Here is a 27,110-nt window from a genome sequence, read left to right on the forward strand (position 1 = left end):
GTAGAGATCAAGGTATCATTTTACTCAGCTTCCTATGACCTACATTCCCATATAGACAGCTTAAGAGGGTTTATCTTACTGACAGATTCCCTTTAAGGATGCGTAAAGACTGACAAGAGTGTAGCAAGGAAACAATATAAGATTAAGGTCAGCAACAAGGATAATAGTCCTGTGTGAGTAAAACCTGCTTCAGGCAAGGACATTGGGACAGTGTCTCACTCTACATTGAAGTATCAGGTGAAGAACCCATAAAATCTCTAAATCTGTCTTTTTTGCTTATTAAAAACTGCCGGAGGAAAAATACACTCAAATTAACTTTTACTCCAATTACACTTTTAGACCGATCCCATAACATTGGTGTTAAAGTTACCAGTACAGAAGAATGTAACCAGTTTGTGTTAAAAAAAAATTCTTAAAAAATGTTTTCATTCACTGGAGGGGCCACGGGGGTGCTTACACTGTCTTCCTTTGTTTTCTTACTTGAATATATCTGGTTATGATGTGTTTTATTATAAATTTTCTTGGTAATAAATCTTTATTATTTTTAAGATTGATATTAAAAATAAACAAACAAACAAAGGGATTTGCAAAAAAAAGTATATTTTTTTAAATTATGTTTTTACTTTTATTTTAGTCACTTGAAGGGGACTCTCATTTATTAGAACTCCAACACATTACTGCACCCGTGGATATACAATGTACAAACATCGTGAAGACTCACCGTCTGTATTCCACAACAGGTATTATCACAGGACAGCACCCAAAGCATTACTCAAAGGGTTGTCCAGGTAAAACAAGTTATCATTTATAAGCTGATGTTATTGGTCCAGAAAAAAGACAATTTTCACTGGTTTACACAAATCAAAGGAAAATTAAGTGACTGCATGGGAACAATAAGATAAATCTGACATCTAAAATCCAAGCAGCATCACATGAAGAAATCTCAGAGTAAACATCATTTAATGTGAATCTCCCAGTCCTCAGAGACTCTTATGGAGACGTTCTCCAGACTCAGGACACAGAGGTTTTTGTGGTAGGTGTAGCTCAGCTTTCTCTTTTCTCTACCTGTAGGAGAATATAAAAAAGATGCTGAAAGTTTTCTACAATAAATATTAGTCGCAGTGCAGATCATTGAAAACAACTGATTCTATATTGTTTCTGCGTTGATAAAAATTATGCAAATATCACTTGAATTGTTACATTCGTAACAAATAAAAATTATAATAGACCTAATCCAGAACTGATTACAGGAGCAAAACTATAGAGGCCTAAATCGTATTATTATTATAATACATTTTTATAGCGCCATTTATTCCATGGCTCTTTACATGTGAAAAGGGGACAAATACAAATAAACATGAGCAAAAAACAAGGCACACAGGTACATAAGGAGGGAGGACCCTGCCCGCGAGGGCTCACAATCTGCAGGGGATGGGTAAAAATACATTAGGAGAGGGTAGAGCTGGTTGTGCGGCGGTTCAGTAGGTTGAGGATCACTGCAGGCTGTAGGCTTGTCGGAAGAGGTGAGTTTTCAGGTTCTTTTTGAAGGTTTCTATGGTAGGCGAGAGTCTGATGTGTTGTGGTAGAGAGTTCCAGAGTATAGGGGAAGCACGGGAGAAGTCTTGGATGCGGTTGTGGGAAGAAGAGATGAGAGGGGAGTAGAGAAGGAGATCTTGAGAGGATCGGAAGTTGCGTGTAGGTAAGTACCGCGAGACCATGTCACAGATGTATGGAGGAGACAGGTTGTGGATGGCTTTGTATGTCATTGTAAAGGTTTTGAACTGGAGTCTCTGGGCGATAGGAAGCCAGTGAAGGGCTTGTCATAGGGGAGAGGCTGGGGAATAGCGGGGAGACAGGTAGATTAGTCGGGCAGCAGATCGATTGGAGTGGTTCCAGAGTGCTAGAGGGGAGGCCAGAGAGTAGAAGGTTGCAGTAGTCAAGGCGGGAGATGATAAGGGCATGCACTAGTGTTTTTATGGTGTCACAGTCAAGGAATGTGCGGATCTGGGAGATATTTTTGAGTTTGAAACGGCAGGAGGAGGCAAGGGTTTCGATATGTGGCTTAAAAGAGAGGAGTCGAGGATCACCCCGAGGCACGGGGCGTGTGGGACTGGGGAAAGTGAGCAGCCATTGACATTGATAGATAGGTCTGGTGGAGGGGTAGAGTGAGAATGGGGAAAGATGATGAATTCTGTTTTGTCCATGTTCAGTTTTAGAAAGCGTGCAGAATAGAAGGCCTAGATAGCAGACAGACAGAGTGGGATTTTGGTAAGTAAGGAAATAGGGTCAGGTCCGGATAGGTAGATCTGCGTGTCATCGGCGTAGAGATGATACTGCATACCGTGGGATTCTATGAGCTGTCCTAGGCCGAAGGTGTAGATGGAGAAGAGTAGGGGTCCTAAAACAGAGCCTTGAGGAACCCCAACAGACAAGGGGCAGAGCGAGGAGATGGTGCGGGGGAGGGAGACACTGAATGTTCGATCTGTCAGATATAACTAGATCCAGGATAGGACCAAGTCTGTGATGCCAAGAGATGAGAGGGACCAGAACTCACAGGATAGGTGAGGGCCAAGTTACAGATCTTCTCTGATCTAATACCAAAGTAATAGACTGAACATTCTTTTTAGAATTAAACAGATTAAGTCCCTTTTTCATACTGATTAAAGGGGTTGTGTGAGACTTTAACATTCATGGCCTATCATTAGGATAGGTCATCAATGTATGATCGGTGGGGGTGTAACATTTGACACTCCCTCTGATCAAGTGTCTCTGGTGTTGTCGACAGCCAGAACTGCTCAGTTGTAGAGCTGCGCAGCACAGCTCCATGGACAGAATGTTTGCTGCACCCGGTATTGGACATCCGCCCCGTATTGATTTTAATAGTAGGCAGATATGCAGTACCTGGCTGCGGCCACGATACAGTCAATGTACAGCTCCACAACTGAGCAGATCCGGTCGACACTGACTCCGGGAACAGCTGATTGGCGTGGGTGCCGAGTTTCGCACTCCCATGGATCAGATTTTGATGACCTATCCCAAAAGACAGGCCATCACATCAATGTTAAAGTCCCAGACAACCCCTTTAAATGTTATGTGATTGTCACTTATTTCAATAAGTTCTGACAGAGACGGAAGGTACAAATAAAGGCTAGGAAACACTGAACATTTTATCCATTGCTCATAATATACGTATACTTAGGCTTGTCATGTTCAGTGATACCACATTTGGCAATGCATCTTACACTGCTGCTCTTTCAATAATAAATATAAGGCACTTAAAGTTCACAGGGAAGGAGGAGTGGAAGTTCATCCCAAGCCTTCCTTTTATCAGGCTAATGGCTAATTGACTTACTAACTAGCTCTTCATTTTGAGCAACTTCAGCCTTCTGGTGTACACCTGCAAGACACCTCCCAAGATGGGATCATGCAGCATCTCAGGAATAAAAGTGAACACCAGCTCTAACCGTTCCTATCTGCTACGCTGCACAGGCTGCCAGAACTGAAAAATGCTGAGGGCCTCAGGAACCCCCTTGTTCATCTGGTGGATCACAGGCTTGGTCTGACCCACAGAAGAACAGGAGAATCCTCTGGTGGGCCCCTGGGCAAGGAGTGGGCCACCACCCTCTTATATGAACAGAAACTTTGTAATATATCTTAACAGAAAATCTGCTTCTTTCTCCTCCAGGATTGATCTTTTACTCTGAATTCAGGGTTAAAAGCAGTTAAGACAGATTTTTCCATTCCTGAGATAGCAGATGGCAGTTGGTGCTTTTAAAATTCTATAGAGAAGAGGGAGGAGCTAGAGGCAGATCCAGAAATTCTGTTGAGAATTCTACTGAAACAGTTCCAGTTCTCCATAGAACTTTGTGAGCTCCAGTTTTGAGAATGAATATTCAGTCTAGCAGAAGAATGAAGCAGATTTCTCTGATAAAATATATTACAAAGTTTCTTATTTTCATGTGTGCCATTGGTTTATGAAAAGGAAATAGTCCGGTTCCAGCTACTCATCCATGTCCTTTCATTTTACTGATCAAAGGGGGTCTCATGTCACATGGCAAACTTATTAAAACGTTTATTTAGCCTTCATGTGGATCATTCTGTCAAGATTTTTCACTTTGATAACTGCTCACCCAGAGTAAACGACCAACTCCTGTTTTTATATTTTTTTATCCTCATTCCTAAAGATCCATTCTGCTTTTATTTGACATTTTATAATTGTCAGTGTAGTTTATAAAGTTCGGCTTTTTTTGTGAAACGAGTTGTATTTTTAAACATTGCCATTACATGGTGTTCCTTCTAAATTATTGATTAATTTTCAAAAACCACACGGCACCACTGTCTGAGGACTTCTTAATTAACTTTATGTTTTTTTATACCGTGCAGCAAGGATCTACATCTTACCAGCTTGATGTACAATGACCTCAGATGGTGATTTCTTGAAACCCATTACATGAACATTTTCCAGGGTGGATTTCACTGGGAAACAACCTAGTTTGTCAGCAGAACTAAAAAATAAAAAAAATAGAATTTTCACTGGCGATTTATTAATAATTTAACAATAAATATAAATATATATTCTAATAGACATAACTGAGCAAGCAGAAGTCTACTTTAAGTTAGCACACAGTGATGATCTTCACTACACAGATGGTCCTGCCGTAGAAGTCCTACCACAGCATATAATGGTGGTCTTCACTGCACAGGTGGTCCTGCCATAGAAGTCCTACCACAGCACATAATGGTGGTCTTCACTGCACATATGGTCCTGCCATAGAAGTCCTACCACAACACATGATGGATGTCTTCACTGCACAGATGGTTCTGCCATAGAAGTCCTACCACAGCACATAATGGTGGTCTTCACTGCACAGATGGTCCTGCCATAGAAGTCCTACCACAGCACATAATGGTGGTCTTCACTGCACATATGGTCCTGCCATAGAAGTCCTACCACAAAACATGATGGATGTCTTCACTGCACAGATGGTTCTGCCATAGAAGTCCTACCACAGCACATAATGGAGGATAATGGTGGTCTTCACTGCACAGATGATCCTGCCATAGAAGTCCTACCACAGTACATAATGGTAGTCTTCACTACACAGATGGTCCTGCCATAGAAGTCCTACCACAGCACATAATGGTGGTCTTCACTGCACAGATGGTTCTGCCATAGAAGTCCTACTACAGCACATAATGGAGGTCTTCACTTCACAGATGGTCCTGCCATAGAAGTCCTACCACAGCACATAATGGAGGATAATGGTGGTCTTCACTGCACAGATGATCCTGCCATAGAAGTCCTACCACAGTACATAATGGTAGTCTTCACTACACAGATGGTCCTGCCATAGAAGTCCTACCACAGCACATAATGGTGGTCTTCACTGCACAGATGGTCCTGCCATAGAAGTCCTACCACAGCACATAATGGTGGTCTTCACTGCACAGATGGTCCTGCCATAGAAGTCCTACCACAGCACATGACATAATAGGTAGTGATGAGCGAATATACTCGTTACTCGAGATTTCCTGATTTCCCGGTTTTTCCTCACCTCAGCTGAATGATTTACATCTGTTAGCCAGCTTGATTACATGTGGGGATTCCCTAGCAACCAGCCAACCCCCACATGTACTCAGCCTGGCTATCAGATGTAAATCATTCAGCTGCGGCGATGAAAACTAAATCTCTGAGCACTAAAAAATACTCGGAGGTCACCCGAGCGTGCTCGAGAAATCTCGAGTAACGAGTATATTTGCTCATTACTAATAATAAGTCATGTACTGTACTAACATTGCATCCATAAACTATCAGGATTGATTTCTTGGCTTGGTTGACATCATCCTGACAAATCCGCGCATATCCAATTGGCTATGTACCTGAGGAAGTGAAGAGGATGTCCACGAAATGCGTAGTTTTATAGACCTGAATAAAGTATGCAACTCTTCTGAGCTCTGTGATTCTCTTGCCTGATTTTGGACGAGCGCGGATTTGTCAGCATCTTAAATATCCTATCCAAAATATATCTTATTAAAATAGGAAGAAAAACCTTCATAAGATTTGTGTTTTCGGGGTCACTGACTGCATAAACTGATGCATATTATAGAGAATTATCAGAGAATATTTTGGCCTTTCCGTTGCACTAGGATTTAACCCTTCTTTTGATTTTTAAACTACTTGAGAACTAGTATAAATAATAATATATAAGCCTGGCCTTACATACTGGTGCCAAAACTTGGAATCTAGTTGATATTTTTGCCATTCTCTTACCGTGAGTACAAAACATTTTTTTTAAAAGTGAATTTTCTGTAGGTGAACATGTTCTCGTGGAGGTACTGAAATGAATGACCGTCATCAATGTAGATTTCTCCCACAGCGGTACCCTGGAAATAAATTCAAGAGATCCATTTAGGGTGAGACCACATGGGCGGCAGCCCGGTCAGAAGTGGCAGCAGCCGCACACATGTCCTAGTCTATGATGCATGCCAAGCAGAGAGTGACGTAAATGAAGACATAGCAAATGGCTCCAGTTTCCAGTCTGGGACCCTTAATGATTCTGTTGTTTATCATTCATGTTTCAGTTCCTATACAGGTATAGACCCTTATAAACATAATCTCTGAGAGAAGGTAGGCGTGAAATACCCCTGGTAATGGCTCGTTCACCTTAAGGGCTCATTCAGATGTCCACGTAAAGAGGTCGGAGCACGGACTGGCCACGGGTCTCCTAAACGTGACGGCCTTATGGAAATACATGAAGCTGTCATGCTCCAGTTGGGAGAGCCATGTCCAGTCTGTAAATTGTGGTCCATTCTCAGAAGTCTGACTGAGCCCTCAGGTGTTGTGTTTAGAAGTTGATGGTCCTGTTACTGCTGCCCATCCCATATAAACAAGTAGGAAGCCTCACAGGTCACAGCCTTGTAGATCAGGACTAGATACCTGTCTGCAATGCCGACAAATGACAATCAATAAGCCAAAGGATGCTGGAACAATAGTGACTTTATTTAGCATGTCCTTTCTACATGTTTCAAGCTGGTGATGATGTGTATACTGGTGAAGAGGTCTGTTCGTCCCTGACATGCATAGATATGGACATCCTCTATAAAGACACTAATGGTCCAGCATTTTTTGGCTTATGGATCTTCATTCGCCTGCAGCATCCATTTTAAATGTCCAATATTGACCTATTTCGAAAAAACACCTTCAACAGCAGTTGATCAAACGCTTGTTCAGACGATTATTCCTGAAAAGCCTGTCATACACATGCACACTTAGTTCAATCGAAAGTGAATGTGTTTGGCCAGTTAGACCAAAATTGGTAGACTCTTAAAATAAAACATTTACAATATTTCCATGCACAACAATGCAGGAAAAAGCCTAAGGGACCTTGATCCCTGTAGTCTCAAGGCTAGAAATGTTCCATAACATACTGTAATAGGACTATTGATGTGGTGACGAAGAGGGTTGGTTTAGCTAATGAACTGAGCCAGACAGACACATGGGAAGCGGGTGGAGGCTTTACGCATAAGGCTGTAAGGAAAACTTCTTGGACCACATAACAGGGAGTGTAATTGGGTGATCAATGAAGTTTTGAAAATATAAATTAATTTAATGCCATGCCATGATTAGGAGCGGGTCAACCACTCGAAACCCGTAGGCTCTGTACCTCATTTTATGATGTTACTGTCTTACAACATGTTTTTGCTCAACATTCAATAAAAAAGATTTTATACTTAATTGATGTGGCTAGACTAAAGAGGCATTTTAAATTAATTTAATATGTTAAAACTTATTAGCAACTTGTTTTTGTATTTCACCTCTGCTCTGGACAGATTTTCTTTTGACAAGGGATAACCACTTTAGTCAATGCCACAGACAATAATAATTAACCAACTCGCACCTCTCCAGTCCATCCTTAACTCTTCTGCCCGACTAATTCATTTCTCTCCTTGCTACTCCTCCGCTTCTCCCCTCTGCAAATCTGCTCACTGGTTCCCATTCCCTCAGCGTATCCAGTTCAAATTACTAATACTAACCTACAAAGCCATCCATAACCTGTATCTTCCATATATCTCTGACCTAATCTCCCGATATCTTCCCTTGTGTAATCTCCGGTCCTCCCAAGACCTCCTTCACTCCTCCACACTTAAGGTACCTTCACACTCAACGACGCTGCAGCGATACCGACAACAATGTCGATCGCTGCAGCGTCGCTGTTTGGTTGCTGGAGAGCTGTCACGTAGACAGCTCTCCAGCGACCAACGATGCCGGTAACCAGGGTAAACATCGGGTTACTAAGCGCAGGGCCGCGCTTAGTAACCCGATGTTTACCCTGGTTACCATCGTAAAAGTAAAAAAACAAACACTACATACTTACCTTCCGCTGTCTGTCCCCGGCGCTGTGCTTTCCTGCACTGACTGTGAGCACAGCGGCCAGAAAGCAGAGCGATGATGTCACCGCTGTGCTTTCCGGCTGGCCGGCGCTCACAGTCAGTGCAGGAAAGCACAGCGCCGGGGACAGACAGCGGAAGGTAAGTATGTAGTGTTTGTTTTTTTTACTTTTACGATGGTAACCAGGGTAAACATCGGGTTACTAAGCGCGGCCCTGCACTTAGTAACCCGATGTTTACCCTGGTTACCAGTGAAGACATCGCTGAATCGGCGTCACACACGCCGATTCAGCGATGTCTGCAGGGAGTCCAGCGACGAAATAAAGTGCTGGACTTTCTGCAGCGACCAACGACATCACAGCAGGATCCTGATCGCTGCTTCGTGTCAAACTGAACGATATCGCTAGCCAGGACGCTGCAACGTCACGGATCGCTAGCGATATCGTTCAGTGTGACGGTACCTTTATTCGCTTCTCACCTAATCGCCTCCAAGACTACTCCCGAATATCCCCCATCCTCTGAAATTCTGTGCACCAACATGTCCGACTATTAACCACATTCGGATCCTTCAGAAGGAACCTGAAAACCCACCTCTTCAAGAAAGCTTACAGCCTGCAATGACCTCCCTGCCCCATCACCACAACCAGAGCTACCACCTCACCAACAACGGAGCTGCTGCAACCCCCCAACCTTCTGTCCCCTTCCGCACCATCCTGTAGAATCTAAGCCCGCAAGGGCAGGGTCCTCTCCCCTCTGTATCAGTCTGCAATTGTTAGTTTGCTTACTGTAAGTGATATCTGTAATTTGTATGTAACCCCCTTCTCATGTACAGCGCCATGGAATCAATGGTGCTATATTAATAAATAATAACAATAACTTGTCATTCTTCCTTAGACTGAAGCCATTCACCTTACGATTTAGTGCTACACGTAGCTCATATGGAGAATTTTCCATCCAGCCTGAAGACTTGCCAATTGTTGTTTGTAAAGGAATAATAGATCCTCCACGTTGATAAACTGGAATCTGCATGAAAAAAAACAAAGTAGTTATATTACACTAGCTAGTTATGGCCCCTAGGTTTACAATGCCCAGGTCTCACACTCCAGATTGTTCTACAGAAATAATCAAAACTCTAGAACTCATTTTTACACACACACTACAGTGCAGTATGAAGGTATTGTGGAAATGCAGGTGACACAAAAGAAATTCACACTGAATTTAATTTTATTATTTTCTGTAACGGGGATAGCAAAACCACTGCACCATGGTCTGAGGAGAGCCTGGAGGGGTGTAACTGGGCAAACACCTGACTTTTCGTAAGAGTCCCTGATGGTGGGGTTAGACTTGGCTCCCAATGGATGCCAGATGCTACTCAAGGACAGATTTTGGACGCACAGCAGCTGACCCCCAAAGTGCAGACTGCAGAGTGATAGAACGGCAAAGACTAGGTGGACTGGTCAAGTACAGGCAGGCACGAGAGGAATACTGGGAGACTCTGCAGGTGCAAGTAGGTATGACTGGTATACAGACTGGCACAGCATGTGCAGGCAGGTACGGCAGGTATACAGACTGCCTTGGCAGGTGCAGGACGGTATGGTTGGTATACAGGTGGGTACAGCTGGTATAGAGACTGCCACGGCAGGTGCAGGACAGTATGGCTGGTATACAGAGACAAAAGGCAAGTAGGAGCAGACAGGTAAACTGACTAGTGGATACTGGGGACCTGACAACTAGCAAGCATGTTGGGAACACACTAACCACGTTGATCAGGTATCTCCCATGAAATGGAGGTGCCTTAAATAATAAGTGTCTCTCAGCCATAGGCTGGGAGACACTCTAGGATGGCGTGCACCGTCCCTTTAAGAGGGCGGGAGCACACGTGTCTTAAGCACAGTGCCTGGGGATCTGCAAGCAGTACGCAGACTCCAGGCAGCAGGCGCAGGAGAAGGAGGAGGAAGTGCGGGACAGGCGTCGCTGAGGTAAGTTGGCACTCCTGCCAAAAGATAAAGGCAGCCGTATTTACCAACACAAGCACAAAACTAATGCACTGCAGTATGCAGTGACCCCAGTGATAAAGTTGGGGGCAGCACAGGTGCAAAATACTGTTGAAACCACCACTCGCCTACCGACCAATCATGGAGGTGGCAGTAGCCTAGTATTGTAAATGCACACAGATGAGGCTTGCATAGGGTGCCAGTCACATAGATACATGTGGAGCAGTGTCTGGCTTACAGCCTATTGATGACGCTCGTACTATTAGATCATGTGGTCTGCCCAACACTATATAAGTGCACCCCCCAGGGATAGACACCTTAGTTTACAAGGACATCATTGATGGGTCCAGCTGTATCCTGCATAGAAATAAAAAAAATGTGTAGTATAATATACTGTATATGAGGTATTACCTCCTCTAATGTGACGTTCACTGTTTGCTTGTGGGAACTACCAACGCAACTGAAGTTTCGAAAGTCATACCAACACTATAAAGGAAAGACATCAGAATAGTTACATAGTTTGTGAATTGAGCAAAAACATAAGTTTATAATTTACATAACTAGTTGATCCAGAGGAAGGCAAAACCACATGTGAACTCTAAACACAAATTCCTACCTGACCTCATAGGCAGATTTAACAATTTCTGATAAGATATATTACAAAGCTGCTTATTTTCATGTGCACTATTGATTTATGAAATAAAAATTAAAACAACTGTTAGTCGTAAAGTAGCACTCCAGTGATTTTTTTTTCATTCACCCTGTCACTAGCCCTCCAAAATATATATTGACTGATACTACCTTATTTATTTATTTATTTAGTGTTTTACTTCTATCTGAAATTTCATGGCGTGCTTCTCTTCAGTTCGGTCATGTAATGTCATGGCAACCCCCCACCTGGGAATTACATGGCTTTATGTTATCTGAAGGTGGTCAACATCCCAGTCTCCAGTGATCAAACTGAATGGACTGTGGCACTGAAGTTCTTCAAAGGAGGGAAGACAAACTCCTATCGCAATTACTGATGATGACTAGTCAGATTACTGTGTGACAGGAGCTGTATTCATCATTTTCAGTGATAGTAATTTCATCCTTCCCTGTTGAATACATTTTTACAGTACATGCAATTTCATCATACAGACAGTTCTGTGTGACAGGTGCTGACTAGTCATCATCAGTAATTGCAATAGGAGTTTATCTGTATAATGGAGAAATTCACCCTTTATAACTGTATACTCACAATCCATTTGATATCTACGAGAAAATAGAGGAAATGCAGAGATTATACTGATGCTACTTGCCCATGTGATGCTGTACTGATGCAATATGGGGTATATAGCAGAGCATAGAGGATAAAGAACTAGAGTGAAAACTGGGAATCAAAATGGAGACTGAAGCAAGGAGGATTCTGAGCTGCTTTTATTTAATTACACTATACAGTGGGGAAAAAAGTATTTAGTCAGCCACCAATTATGCAAGTTCTCTCACTTAAAAAGATGAGAGAGGCCTGTAATTGACATCATACGTAGACCACAACTATGAGAGTCAAAATGAGAAAACAAATCCAGAAAATCTCATTGTCTGATTTGGCAAGATTTATTTAGCAAATTATGGTGGGAAATAAGTATGGTATTTGGTCACCTAAAAACATGCAAGATTTCTGGCTCTCACAGACCTGTAACTTCTTTTTTAAGAGGCTCCTCTGTCCTCCACTCATTACCTGTAGTAATGGCACCTGTTTGAACTTGTTATCAGTATAAAAGACACCTGTCCACAACCTCAAACAGTCACACTCCAAACTCCACTATGGTGAAGACCAATGAGCTGTTGAAGGTCACATAAACAAAATTGTAGCCTTGCACCAGGCTTGGAAGACTGATTCTGCAATAGGCAAGCAGCTTGGTGTGATGAAATCAACTGTGGGAGCAATAATAAGAAAATAGAAGACATAAAAGAACACTGATAATCTCCCTCGAACTGGAGCTCCACTTAAGATCTTACCCTGTGGGGTAAAAATGATCACAAGAACAGTGAGCAAAAATACCATAACCACACCTGGGGACTTAGTGAATGACCTGCATAGAGCTGAAACCACCATATCAAAGGCTACCATCAGTAACCCACTACACTGCCAGGGACTCAGATCCTGCAGTGCCAGACGTGTCCCCCTGCTTAAGCCAGTCCACGTCCGGGTCCGTCTGAAGTTTTCTAGAGAGCATTTGGATTATCCAGAAGAGTATTGGGAGAATGTCATATGGTGTGATGAAACCAAAGTAGAACTGTTTGGTAGAAAATAAAAACGTCGTGTTTGGAGGAGACAGAATTTTGACTTGCATCCAAAGAACACCATACCTACTGTGACGCATGGGGGTGGCAACATCATGCTTTGGGGCTGTTTCTCTGCAAAGGTGACCTGAACGATTGATCCGTGTACATGAAAGAATGAATGGGGCCATGTATCGTGAGATTTTGAGTGCAAACCTCCTTCCATCAGCAAGGGCATTGAAGATGAAACGTGGATGGGTCTTTCAGCATGGTAATGATCCCAAGCACACCGCCAGGGCAACGAAGGAATGGTTTTGTGAGAAGCATATGAAGGTCCTGGAGTGGCCTAGTCAGTCTCCAGATCTCAACCCCATAGAAAAGCTTTGGAGGGAGTAGAAAGTTGGTGTTGCCCAGCGACAGGCCCAAAACATCACTGCTCTAGAGGAGATCTGCATGAAGGAATGGGCCAACATACCACCAACAGTGTGTGTCAACCTTGTGAAGACTTACAGGAAACGTTTGACCTCTGTCATTGCCAACAAAGGATATATAACAAAATATTGAGATGAACTTTTGTTAACCCCTTTCTGCCAATGGACGTACTATTCCATCCATGTGGGGTGGGCCCTAATTCCCAAGGACAGGCACATTAACCCCCGGCACACCGCGATCAAACATGATCGCGGTGTGCCGGCGCTATAGGGAAGCATCGCGCAGGGAAGGGGGCTCCCTGCGGGCTTCCCCGAGACTCCCGTAGCAACACGATGTGATCACGTTGCTGCGAGGGTCTCCCTACCTCCCTCCCTGCTCCAGGGAGGTGGCTTCACAGAGCCTGCTCAGAGCAGGCACTGTGAAGCCTGCAGTGCTGTAAGTCAGATCGGTGATCTGACAGACTGCTATGCAAACTGTCAGATCACCGATCTGTGATGTCCCCCCCCCCCGGGACAAAGTAAAAAAGTAAAAAAAAATAATGTCCACACGTGTAAAAAAAAAAAAAAAAAAAAAATCCTAAATAATGAAAAAAAAATATATATTATTCCCATAAATTCATTTCTTTATCTAAATAAAAAAAAACAATAAAAGTACACATATTTAGTATCACCGCGTCCGTTACAACCCAACCTATAAAACTGTCCCACTAGTTAACCCCTTCAGTAAACACCGTAAGAAAAAAAATAAAAAAACGAGGCAAAAAACAAGGCTTTATTATCATAACGCCGAACAAAAAGTGGAATAACACGCAATAAAAAAAAAAGATATAAATAACCATGATACCGCTGAAAGCGTGATCTTGTCCCGCAAAAAACGAGCCACCATACAGCATCATCAGCAAAAAATAAAAAAGTTATAGTGCTCAGAATAAAGCGATGCAAAAATAATTATTTTTTCTATAAAATAGTTTTTATCGTATAAAAGCGCCAAAACATAAAAAAATGATATAAATGAGGTGTCGCTGTAATCGTACCCGAAGAATAAAACTACTTTATCAATTTTACCAAACGCGGAACGGTATAAACGCCTCCCCCAAAAGAAATTCATGAATAGCTGGTTTTTGGTCATTCCGCCTCACAAAAATCGGAATAAAAAGCGATCAAAAAATGTCACGTGCCTGAAAATGTTACCAATAAAAACGTCAACTCGTCCCGCAAAAAACAAGACCTCACATGACTCTGTGGACCAAAATATGGAAAAATTATAGCTCTCAAAATGTGGTAACGCGAAAAATATTTTTTGCAATAAAAAGCGTCTTTTAGTGTGTGACGGCTGTCAATCATAAAAATCCGCTAAAAAACCCACTATAAAAGTAAATCAAACCCCCCTTCATCACCCCCTTAGTTAGGGAAAAATTAAAAATTTTTAAAAATGTATTTATTTCCATTTTCCCATTAGGGTTAGGGCTAGGGCTAGGGTTAGGGTTAGGGTTAGGGCTAGGGTTAGGGTTGGGGCTAGGGTTAGGGCTAGGGTTAGGGCTAGGGTTGGGGCTAGGGTTAAGGCTACAGTTAGGGTTGGGGCTAAAGTTAGGGTTAGTGTTGGGGCTAAAGTTAGGGTTAGTGTTTGGATTACATTTACGGTTGGGAATAGGGTTGGGATTAAAGTTAGGGGTGTGTTTGGATTAGGGTTTCAGTTATAATTGGGGGGTTTCCACTGTTTAGGCACATCAGGGGCTCTCCAAACGCGACATGGCGTCCGATCTCAATTCCAGCCAATTCTGCGTTGAAAAAGTAAAACAGTGCTCCTTCCCTTCTGAGCTCTCCCGTGTGCCCGAACAGGGGTTTACCCCAACATATGGGGTATCAGCGTACTCAGGACAAATTGGACAACAACTTTTGGGGTCCAATTTCTCCTGTTACCCTTGGGAAAATACAAAACTGGGGGCTAAAAACTAATTTTTGTGGGAAAAAAGGATTTTTTATTTTCACAGCTCTGCATTATAAACTGTAGTGAAACACTTGGGGGCTCAAAGTTCTCACAACATATCTAGATAAGTTCCTTGTGGGGTCTAGTTTCCAATATGGGGTCACTTGTGGGGGGTTTCTACTGTTTAGGTACATTAGGGGCTCTGTGTTGTGAATTCTGTGGCAGAGCTCCCTCCTGTGGTCACAAGTGGTACTTCGGCTGATTCTCTCTGTGAGCTTCTGTTGGTGGAGGGAAGTGGTACTGCGGCTTCTGAGTTTCCACCCTCAGGTGATCTGGTGAGGTCGTTAGGTGCTTCTCTACTTAACTCCACCTAATGCTTTGATCCTGGCTTCCTGTCAATGTTCCAGTGTTGGACTTGCTTTTCCCTGGATCATTCCTGTGGCCTGCTGCTCTGCATAGCTAAGTTCTTCTTTGCTATTTGTTTGCTATTTTTTCTGTCCAGCTTGTCTAATTTGTTGCTGGAAGCTCTGGGACGCAAAGGGTGTACCTCCGTGCCGTTAGTTCGGTACGGAGGGTCTTTTTGCCCCCTTTGCGTGGTGTTCTTTAGGGTTTTGTGTAGACCGCAAAGTTACCTTTTCTATCCTCGATCTGTTAAGAAAGTCGGGCCTCACTTTGCTGAAACTATTTCATCTCTACGTTTGTCTTTTCATCTTAACTCACAGTCATTATATGTGGGGGGCTGCCTTTTCCTTTGGGGTATTTCTCTGAGGCAAGGTAGGCTTATTTTCTATCTTCAGGCTAGTTAGTTTCTCAGGCTGTGCCGAGTTGCATAGGCAGAGTTAGGCGCAATCCACGGCTGCCTCTAGTGTTGTTTGGAGAGGATTAGGGATTGCGGTCTGCAGAGTTCCCACGTCTCAGAGCTCGTTCTATGATTTTGGGTTATTGTCAGATCACTGTATGTGCTCTGACCGCTATGTCCATTGTAGTACTGAATTGCCTTTCATAACAGTACAGGAAGCCCAAAGTACTAATGATTCTCAATAGAGGGAAAAAAAAAGTTCTGAGACCATTTTTTTTTCTTTGCACTGTTTTGCCTTTTTTTTCCCCTAGACATTTGGGTGGTTCAGTACACAGGTGTAGCGATGGACATTAGAAGTCTGTCTTCATTTGTGGATCAGCTCTCGGCAAGAGTACAAAAGATTCAAGACACTATTGATCAGAAAGCTATGTTGGAACCAAGAATTCCTATTCCTGATTTGTTTTTTGGAGATAGAACTAAGTTTCTGAGTTTCAAAAATAATTGTAAATTATTTCTGGCCTTGAAACCTCGCTCCTCTGGTGATCCAGTTCAACAGGTTTTGATTGTTATTTCTTTTTTGCGCGGCGACCCTCAGGACTGGGCATTTTCTCTTGCGCCAGGAGATCCTGCATTGAGTAATATCGATGCGTTTTTCCTGGCGCTCGGATTGCTGTACGATGAACCTAATTCAGTGGATCAGGCAGAGAAAAATTTACTGGCTCTTTGTCAGGGTCAGGATGAGATAGAGGTATATTGTCAGAAATTTAGAAAGTGGTCCGTGCTCACTCAATGGAATGAATCTGCGCTGGCAGCTATGTTCAGAAAGGGTCTCTCTGAAGCCCTTAAGGATGTCATGAGGGATTTCCTATGCCTGCTGGTTTGAATGAGTCTATGTCTTTGGCCATTCAGATCGGTCGACGCTTGCGTGAGCGTAAATCTGTGCACCATTTGGCGGTATTACCTGAGCTTAAACCTGAGCCTATGCAGTGCGATAGGACTTTGACCAGAGTTAAACGGCAAGAACACAGACGTCTGAATGGGCTGTGTTTCTACTGTGGTGATTCCACTCATGCTATCTCTGGTTGTCCTAAGCGCACTAAGCGGTTCGCTAGGTCTGCCACCATTGGTACGGTACAGTCAAAATTTCTTCTGTCCGTTACCTTGATCTGCTCTTTGTCATCGTATTCTGTCATGGCATTTGTGGATTCAGGCGCTGCCCTGAATTTGATGGACTTGGAGTATGCTAAGCGTTGTGGGTTTCTTTTAGAGTCCTTGCAGTGTCCTATTCCATTGAGAGGAATTGATGCCACGCCTTTGGCCAAGAATAAGCCTCAATACTGGACCCAGCTGACCATGTGCATGGCTCCTGCACATCAGGAGGTTATTCGCTTTCTGGTGTTGCATAATCTGCATGATGTGGTCGTGTTGGGGTTGCCATGGCTACAAGCCCATAATCCAGTATTAGATTGGAAATCCATGTCGGTGTCCAGCTGGGGTTGTCAGGGGGTACATGGTGATGTTCCATTTCTGTCAATTTCGTCATCCACCCCTTCTGAGGTTCCAGAGTTCTTGTCTGATTATCGAGATGTATTTGATGAGCCCAAGTCCGATGCCCTACCTCCGCATAGGGATTGTGATTGTGCTATCAATTTGATTCCTGGTAGTAAATTCCCAAAAGGTCGACTGTTTAATTTATCCGTGCCTGAGCACGCCGCTATGCGCAGTTATGTGAAGGAATCCCTGGAGAAGGGGCATATTCGCCCGTCATCGTCACCATTAGGAGCAGAGTTCTTTTTTTATAGCCAAGAAGGATGGTTCGCTGAGACTTTGTATAGATTACCGCTTTCTAAATAAGATCACGGTTAAATTTTAGTACCCCTTGCCATTGTTATCTGATTTGTTTGCTCGGATTAAGGGGGCTAGTTGGTTCACCAAGATAGATCTTCGTGGTGCGTATAATCTGGTGCGAATCAGGCGAGGAGATGAATGGAAAACTGCATTTAATACGCCCGAGGGTCATTTTGAGTATCTAGTGATGCCATTCGGACTTGCCAATGCTCCATCAGTGTTTCAGTCCTTTATGCATGACATCTTCCGAGAGTACCTGGATAAATTCCTGATTGTGTACTTGGATGACATTTTGATCTTCTCGGATGATTGGGAGTCTCATGTGAAGCAGGTCAGAACAGTTTTTCAGGTCCTGCGTGCTAATTCTTTGTTTGTGAAGGGATCAAAGTGTCTCTTTGGTGTGCAGAAGGTTTCATTTTTGGGGTTCATCTTTTCCCCTTCTACTATCGAGATGGATCCTGTTAAGGTCCAAGCCATCCATGATTGGACTCATCCGACATCTCTGAAAAGTCTGCAAAAGTTCCTGGGCTTTGCTAATTTTTATCGTCGCTTCATCTGCAATTTTTCTAGTATTGCCAAACCATTGACCGATTTGACCAAGAAGGGTGCTGATTTGGTCAATTGGTCTTCTGCTGCTGTGGAAGCTTTTCAAGAGTTGAAGCGTCGTTTTTCTTCTGCCCCTGTGTTGTGTCAACCAGATGTTTCTCTTCCGTTCCAGGTCGAGGTTGATGCTTCTGAGATTGGAGCAGGGGCTGTTTTGTCGCAGAGAAGTTCTGATTGCTCAGTGATGAAACCATGCGCTTTTTTTTCGAGGAAGTTTTCGCCTGCTGAGCGAAATTATGATGTGGGCAACCGAGAGTTGCTGGCCATGAAGTGGGCATTCGAGGAGTGGCGTCATTGGCTTGAAGGAGCTAAGCATCGCGTGGTGGTATTGACTGATCATAAGAACTTGACTTATCTTGAGTCTGCTAAGCGGTTGAATCCTAGACAGGCTCGTTAGTCGCTGTTTTTTGCCCGTTTTGACTTTGTGATTTCGTACCTTCCGGGCTCTAAAAATGTGAAGGCGGATGCTCTGTCTAGGAGTTTTGTGCCCGACTCTCCGGGTTTGTCTGAGCCGGCGGGTATCCTCAAGGAAGGAGTAATTGTGTCTGCCATCTCCCCTGATTTGCGGCGGGTGCTGCAAAAATTTCAGGCTAATAAACCTGATCGTTGTCCAGCGGAGAGACTGTTTGTCCCTGATAGGTGGGACCTATAAAGTTATCTCTGAGGTTCATTGTTCGGTGTTGGCTGGTCATCCTGGAATCTTTGGTACCAGAGAGTTGGTGGCTAGATCCTTTTGGTGGCCGTCTCTGTCGCGGGATGTGCGTGTTTTTGTGCAGTCCTGTGGGATTTGTGCTCGGGCTAAGCCCTGCTGTTCTCGTGCCAGTGGGTTGCTTTTGCCCTTGCCGGTCCCGAAGAGGCCTTGGACACATATCTCTATGGATTTTATATCTGATCTTCCCGTTTCTCAAAAGATGTCAGTCATTTGGGTGGTCTGTGATCGCTTTTCTAAGATGGTCCATCTGGTACCCTTGTCTAAATTGCCTTCCTCCTCTGATTTGGTGCCATTGTTCTACCAGCATGTGGTTCGTTTACATGGCATTCCAGAGAATATCGTTTCTGACAGAGGTTCCCAGTTTGTGTCAAGGTTTTGGCGAGCCTTTTGTGGTAGGATGGGCATTGACTTGTCTTTTTCCTCAGCTTTCCATCCTCAGACTAATGGCCAGACCGAACGAACCAATCAGACCTTGGAAACATATCTGAGATGCTTTGTTTCTGCCGATCAGGATGACTGGGTGTCCTTTTTGCCTTTGGCTGAGTTCGCCCTTAATAATCGGGCCAGCTCGACTACCTTGGTTTCGCCATTTTTCTGCAATTCTGGGTTCCATCCTCGTTTCTCTTCAGGACAGGTTGAGTCTTCGGACTGTCCTGGTGTGGATACTGTGGTGGACAGGTTGCAGCAGATTTGGACTCATGTAGTGGACAATTTGGGAAAAACAAAATCCAGCTCACCATACCGACATTCCCAGGAGCTCGGAGCACGGAACCGCTGTGTCAGGGCGTGGACGAACAGGAAAGAGAAGGAGATCCAGCTCAACGAAATAGTGAAAAATCCATAATTTATTTCACTCAAAATACAGTGAAAGGACAAAACATCAGCATACAGAAAAAATTATAAAAACAAGGTCAACGCGTTTCCGGTGACTAAGCACCCTTAATCATGATACCTGGTACAAGACATGTCTATACTTTTATACTAGTATCCGGTTATCACTCCAGTGTTGCAATTGGTAGAATTGTCTAATCAAGCAAAAATAGGCACACATGGTAATGAAAGCAAGACAAGCTTGATGGAAAGACAAAAACAAATGTTTTGGCTAAACATAAATGCAGAAAAAACAGAAATAACACAAAATACAGGAACTATATAAAAAAACAAAATGACATTACAATAATCATTAAATAAATCCAAGAATATGATAGAAAAATAATATAATAGTATGTACAGTGTCCTATGTCATGAACCCACATAACAATATAGAAAAAAAACTAATATTAGCAGGAATCTCCCAAACAGGGAGCTGTAACAGCCAAAATAGGTTGGAGCAAATAGGTGGAAGCACAGCTGCAGATGCCGTGACAATGTCACAGCGGCCAGCAAGCAAGGGGAAAAAAAAAAAAAAAAGGAGAAAAAGGCTATCCTTAAGTAGACACAAACTCATATGAGTTCTGGAAAAAATGAGACATACATGTAAATCTTATAATAAATAAAACTACAAAATTCCCTAGTACCTTAAAAAATAGTGAGCTCACAGACAACCATGGATGGAAAAACAAAAAAATCAATGGCAGAGATCTCCCAATCAGGGAGCTGTAACAGCCAAAATAGGTTGGAGCAAGTAAGTGAAAGCACAGCTGCAGACGCCGTGACAATGTGACAGCGGCCAGCAAGCAAGGGGAAACAAGGGGAAACAGAAGGACAAATTGATAGCTATTAGCCTCACAAAAATTAATTATACGAGAAATATAAACTACAAATTTAGTTACTAGATGTCAGAAAAGCAACTTCATTGTTTGTAAACCCTCAGAATACTAATAGAAGAGCATGAGATCTTTCCTTTTGTTTAAACCATGTGGAATTCTTGTTCCGAGTTTAAAGATCCACCATGATTCCCTGTTTCTCAGGGTCACCTCGATGTCTCCTCCTCTAAATGGTTTATGAATTTTTTCAATCGCATAAATTTTGAGTGACTCAAGGTTAGATTGATGATAATTAATAAAATGTTGTGAAGCTTGTGAAGTATTCCTATTAGCACTAATATTTTCAACATCGTAAATATGTTCACGAATACGTGTTTTTAACCCCTTAAGCCCCGAGGGTGGTTTGCACGTTAATGACCGGGCCAATTTTTACAATTCTGACCACTGTCCCTTTATGAGGTTATAACTCTGGAACGCTTCAACGGATCTTGGCGATTCTGACATTGTTTTCTCGTGACATATTGTACTTCATTTTAGTAGTAACATTTATTCGATATAACTTGCGTTTATTTGTGAAAAAAACGGAAATTTGGCGAAAATTTTGAAAATTTCGCAATTTTCCAACTTTAAATTTTTATGCCCTTAAATCACAGAGATATGTCACGCAAAATACTTAATAAGTAACATTTCCCACATGTCTCCTTTACATCAGCACAATTTTGGAACCAAAATTTTTTTTTGTTAGGGAGTTATAAGGGTTCAAAGTTGACCAGCAATTTCTCATTTTTACAACACCATTTTTTTTTAGGGACCACATCTCATTTGATGTCATTTTGAGGGGTCTATATGATAGAAAATACCCAAGTGTGACACCATTCTAAAAACTGCACCCCTCAAGGTGCTCAAAACCACATTCAAGAAGTTTATTAACCCTTCAGGGGTTTCACAGGAATTTTTGGAATGTTTAAATAAAAATGAATATTTAACTTTTTTTCACACAAAATTTATTTCAGCTCCAATTTGTTTTATTTTACCAAGGGTAACAGGATAAAATGGATGCCAAACATTGTTGTACAATCTGTACTGAGTACGCTGATACCCCATATGTGGGGGTAAACCACTGTTTGGGCGCATGGCAGAGCTCGGAAGGGAAGGAGCGCCATTTGACTTTTAAATGCAAAATTGACAGGAATTGAGATGGGACACCATGTTGCGTTTGGAGAGCCACTGATGTGCCTAAACATTGAAACCCCCCACAAGTGACACCATTTTGGAAAGTAGACACCCTAAGGAACTTATCTAGATGTGTGGTGACCACTTTGACCCACCAATTGCTTCACAGAAGTTTATAATGCAGAGCCGTAAAAATAAAAAATCATATTTTTTCACAAAAATGATCTTTTCGCCCCCAATTTTTTATTTTCCCAAGAGTAAGAGAAGAAATTGAACCTCAAAAATTGTTGGCCAATTTGTCCTGAGTACGCTGATACCCCGTATATGGGTGTAAACCATTGTTTGGGCGTATGGCAGAGCTCGGAAGGGAAGGAGCGCCATTTTACTTTTCAATGCAAAATTGACTGGAATTGAGATGGGATGCCATGTTGCGTTTGGAGAGCCCCTGATGTGCCTAAACATTGAAATCCCCACAAGTGACACCATTTTGGAAAGTAGACCCCTTAAGGAACTTATCTAGAGGTGTGGTGAGCACTTTGACCCAACAAGTGCTTCACAGAAGTTTATAATGCAGAGCCGTAAAAATAAAAAATCATATTTTTTCACAAAAATAATCTTTTCGCCACCAATTTTTTATTTTCCCAAGGGTAAGAGAAGAAATTAGACCACAAAAGTTGTTGTGCAATTTGTCCTGAGTGCGACGATACCCCATATGTGGGGGTAAACCACTGTTTGGGCGCATGGCAGAGCTCGGAAGGAAAGGAGCGCCATTTGACTTTTCAATGCAAAATTGACTGGAATTGAGATGGGACGCCATGTTGCGTTTGGAGAGCCCCTGATGTGCCTAAACATTGGAACCCCTCACAAGTGACACCATTTTGAAAAGTAGACCCCTTAAGGAACTTATCTAGATGTGTGGTGAGCACTTTGACCCAACAAGTGCTTCACAGAAGTTTATAATGCAGAGCCGTAAAAATAAAAAATCTTATTTTTTCACAAAAATGATCTTTTCGCCCCCAATTTTTTATTTTCCCAAGGGTAAGAGAAGAAATTAGACCACAAAAGTTGTTGTGCAATTTGTCCTGAGTGCGACGATACCCCATATGTGGGGGTAAACCACTTTTTGGGTGCATAGCAGAGCTCGGAAGGGAAGGAGCGCCATTTGACTTTTCAATGCAAAATTGACTGGAATTAAGATGGGACGCCATGTTGGTTTGGAGAGCCCCTGATGTGCCTAAACATTAAAAACCCCCACAAGTGACACCATTTTGGAAACTAGACCCTCTAAGGAACTTATCTAGATGTGTTTTGAGAGCTTTGAACCCCCAAGTGTTTCACTACAGTTTATAACGCAGAGCCGTTAAAATAAATTTATTTTTTTTTCGCAAAAATTTTTTAGCCCCCAGTTTTGTATTTTCACAAGGGTAACATAATAAATTGGACCCCAAAAGTTGTTGTCCAATTTGTCCTGAGTACGCTGATACCCCATATGTGGGGGGGAACCACTGTTTGGGCGCATGGCAGAGCTCGGAAGGGAAGGAGCGCCATTTGGAATGCAGACTTAGATGGATTGGTCTGCAGGAGTCACGTTGCATTTGCAGAGCCCCTGATGTACCCAAACAGTACAAACCCCCCACAAGTGACCCCATATTAGAAACTAGACCTCCCATGGAACTTATCTAGATGTGTTGTGAGAACTTTGAACCCCTAAGTGTTTCACTACAGTTTATAACGCAGACCCGTGAAAATAAAAATTCTTTTTTTTTTCACAAAAATGATTTTTTAGCCCCCAGCTTTGTATTTTTACAAGGGTAACAGAATAAATTGGACCCCAAAAGTTGTTGTTCAATTTGTCCTGAGTACGCTGATACCCCATATGTGGGGGGGAACCACTGTTTGGGCTCATGGCAGAGCTCGGAAGGGAAGGAGCGCCATTTGGAATGCAGACTTAGATGGATTGGTCTGCAGGCGTCACGTTGCATTTGCAGAGCCCCTGATGTACCCAAACAGTAGAAACCACCCACAAGTGACCCCATATTGGAAACTAGACCTCCCATGGAACTTATCTAGATGTGTTGTGAAAACTTTGAACCCCCAAGTGTTTCACTACAGTTTACAACGCAGAGCCGTGAAAATAAAAATCCTTTTTTTTCCCACAAAAATGATTTTTAGCCCCCCAAATTTTTATTTTCCCAAGGATAACAAGAGAACTTGGACCCAAAAAGTTGTTGTCCAATTTGTCTCGAGTACGCTGATACCCCATATGTTGGGGTAAACCCCTGTTTGGGCGCACGGGAGAGCTCGGAAGTGAAGGAGCACTGTTTTACTTTTTCAATGCAGAATTGGCTGGAATTGAGATCGGACGCCATGTCGCGTTTGGAGAGCCCCTGATGTGTCTAAACAGTGGAAACCCCCCAATTATAAATGAAACCCTAATCCAAACGCACCACTAACCCTAATCCCAACTGTAACCCTAACCACACACCTAACCCAGACACACCCCTAATTCTAATCCCAACCCTAATCCCAACCGTAAATGTAATCCAAACCCTAACCCTAGCCCCAACCCTAGCCCTAACCCTAACCCTAACCCTAACCGGAAAATGGAAATAAATACATTTTTTTTAATTTTATTATTTTTCCCTAAGGCTAGGTTCACATTGCGTTAGGGAAATCCGTTTAGCACTAGCGGATTGCGCTAACGCAATGTCTTTTTAGGTGTCGTGTTTAGTGGTCGCGTTAACGTCCCCGCTCTGGAAGATCGGGGATCGGACCTCGGGCGCGCCGCGGACGCTGCAAGCAGCGTCTGAGGCGCGCCACAAAAGAATGGCACCTTGCTAGCGCGAGCCGAAAATGGCACGCTCTAGCGATGCGCTACACCTGAAAATCACATTGCTGTCAATGGTTGTGCTAACGGACCCGTTGCACGGCGTTAATTGTGACATTTTCGCCGTGCAACGCTGTCCGTTAGCGTTAACCCATTAACGCAATGTGAACCTAGCCTAACTAAGGGGGTGATGAAGGGGGGTTTGATTTACTTTTATAGCGAGTTTTTTAGCGGATTTTTATGATTGGCAGCCGTCACACACTAAAAGACGCTTTTTATAGCAAAAAAGTTTTTGCGTCTCCACATTTTGAGACCTATAATTTTTCCATATTTTGGTCCACAGAGTCATGTGAGGTCTTGTTTTTTGCGGGACGAGTTGACGTTTTTATCGGTTACATTTTCGGACACGTGACAGTTTTTGATCGCTTTTTATTCCGATTTTTTTGTGAGGCAGAATGACCAAAAACCAGCTATTCATGAATTTCTTTTGGGGGAGGCGTTTATACCGTTCCGCATTTGGTAAAATTGATGAAGCAGTTTTATTCTTCGGGTCAGTACGATTACAGCGACACCTCATTTATATCATTTTTTTTATGTTTTGGCGCTTTTATACGATAAAAACTATTTTATAGAAAAAATAATTATTTTGGCATCGCTTTATTCAGAGGACTATAACTTTTTTATTTTTTTGGTTATGATGCTATATGGCGGCTCGTTTTTTGCGGGACAAGATGACGTTTTCAGTGGTAACATGGTTATTTATATCCGTCTTTTTGATCGCGTGTTATTCCACTCTTTGTTCAGCGTTATGATAATAAAGCGTTGTTTTTTGGCTCGTTTTTTTTTTTTTTTTCTTACGGTGTTCACTGAAGGGGTTAACTAGTGGGCCAGTTTTATAGGTCGGGTCGTTACGGACGCGGCGATACTAAATATGTGTACTTTTATTGTTTTTTTGTTTTTTTTTTTATGTAAAGAAATGTATTTATGGGAATAATATTTTTTTTTTCTGCTTTATTTAGGAATTTTTTTTTTATTTTTTTTTTTACAAGTGTGGAAATTTTTTTTTTTACTTTTTCACTTTGTCCCAGGGGGGGACATCACAGATCACCGATCTGACAGTGTGCACAGCACTCTATCAGATCGGTGATCTGACATACAGCCGGGCAGGATTAGAGCTGCAGCTGCAGCCTGATCCTGACCCGGAAGTGCTCCCTGCAGGACCCGGATGCAGCCCGGCGGCCATTTTGGATCCGGGGACTGCAGGGAGAAGACGCTCGGTACACGGTGAGCACATCACCGTGTACCGATCGTCTCAGGGAAGCCCGCAGGGAGCCCCCTCCCTGCGCGATGCTTCCCTGCACCGCCGGCACACCGCGATCATCTTTGATCGCGGTGTGCCGGGGGTTAATGTGCCGGGAGCGGTCCGTGACCGCTCCTGGCACATAGTGCCGGATGTCAGCTGCGATAGGCAGCTGACACCCGGCCGCGATCGGCCGCGCTCCCCCCGTGAGCGCGGCCGATCGCATATGACGTACTATCCCGTCCATGGGAATTAAGTCCCAGGTCACCTGGACGGGATAGTACGTCATATGGGATTAAGGGGTTAAAGACCGTATGGTACTCCCCACGTATTTAAGATGGCATGCCATGCATTCCATAATGTATACCACATTTTTGGTGTTACAGTTTATGAAAGTCTTGATGGGATAAACATTTTGATTACTGGCATCAGTGAAATTGTAGCATTTGCTCGAAAATTTGCAAGTTTTACAAGCCATCGCACCACATTTGAAAAAGCCTTTTGTGCTGAGCCAATGAGAAGGTTGTGCAGGGTGGGCATGAAGAGAACTCGGAGATAAACTAGAGCCTAAAGAGGGGGCTCTTCTGGACACAATTTTGTATCCATTACTCAAAATTTGAGCTATATCAGCATCTTCCTTAAGAATAGTCAAATTATTAGTCAATATTTTCCTGATTGCATTAAATTGAATACTGTACTGGAAGACCACAGTGATTGGATTTTGAGGAGATAAACTTTGGTTTTGTTTACTATGAAAACGAGGTCGTCGAGCGACAATTTTTTCTACTCTTTTTAAATGCCAGTCACTGTAGCCTCTCTGCACAAGTCTGCCTTTTATGCCCTCAATCTCTTGGGAGTAATCTTCTAGTGTGCTACAATTACGTTTAGCTCTTACCATCTCCCCTATAGGAATACTTTTGATAGTATGTTTGGGATGGTGACTATTTGCACGCAATATTGTATTCCCTGCTGTGGTTTTCCGGAAAGTGGAGGTAACAATCGGGGTATTAGGTATCCCCTTTGACCTTGTCCCAGGAGAAGGCTCAACGTTTCGCTAATCGCAGACGCCGTGTGGGTCCCCGACTTCGTGTTGGGGATCTGGTTTGGTTATCTTCTCGTCATATTCCTATGAAGGTT

The 27,110-nt window shown here is 42.9% G+C and overlaps 1 protein-coding gene across 1 annotated transcript in view; it reads right to left on the reverse strand.

The window, feature by feature from the left end:
• Positions 1 to 583: 583 nt before the first annotated feature.
• Positions 584 to 27,110, reverse strand: part of GANC (glucosidase alpha, neutral C) — a 144,591-nt gene continuing 118,064 nt past the window's right edge. The window contains exons 21-25 of the mRNA XM_069730586.1: positions 10,794 to 10,868; positions 9,298 to 9,411; positions 6,272 to 6,384; positions 4,402 to 4,505; positions 584 to 1,065 (exon numbers count right to left, since the gene is read on the reverse strand). Coding sequence (XP_069586687.1) covers positions 956 to 1,065; positions 4,402 to 4,505; positions 6,272 to 6,384; positions 9,298 to 9,411; positions 10,794 to 10,868 — 516 coding nt within the window. The 3' untranslated portion in view covers positions 584 to 955. The remainder of the gene's footprint in view (positions 1,066 to 4,401; positions 4,506 to 6,271; positions 6,385 to 9,297; positions 9,412 to 10,793; positions 10,869 to 27,110) is intronic.

Source organism: Ranitomeya imitator, chromosome 1 (assembly GCF_032444005.1).
Source record: "Ranitomeya imitator isolate aRanImi1 chromosome 1, aRanImi1.pri, whole genome shotgun sequence".
Taxonomy (NCBI): domain Eukaryota; kingdom Metazoa; phylum Chordata; class Amphibia; order Anura; family Dendrobatidae; genus Ranitomeya; species Ranitomeya imitator.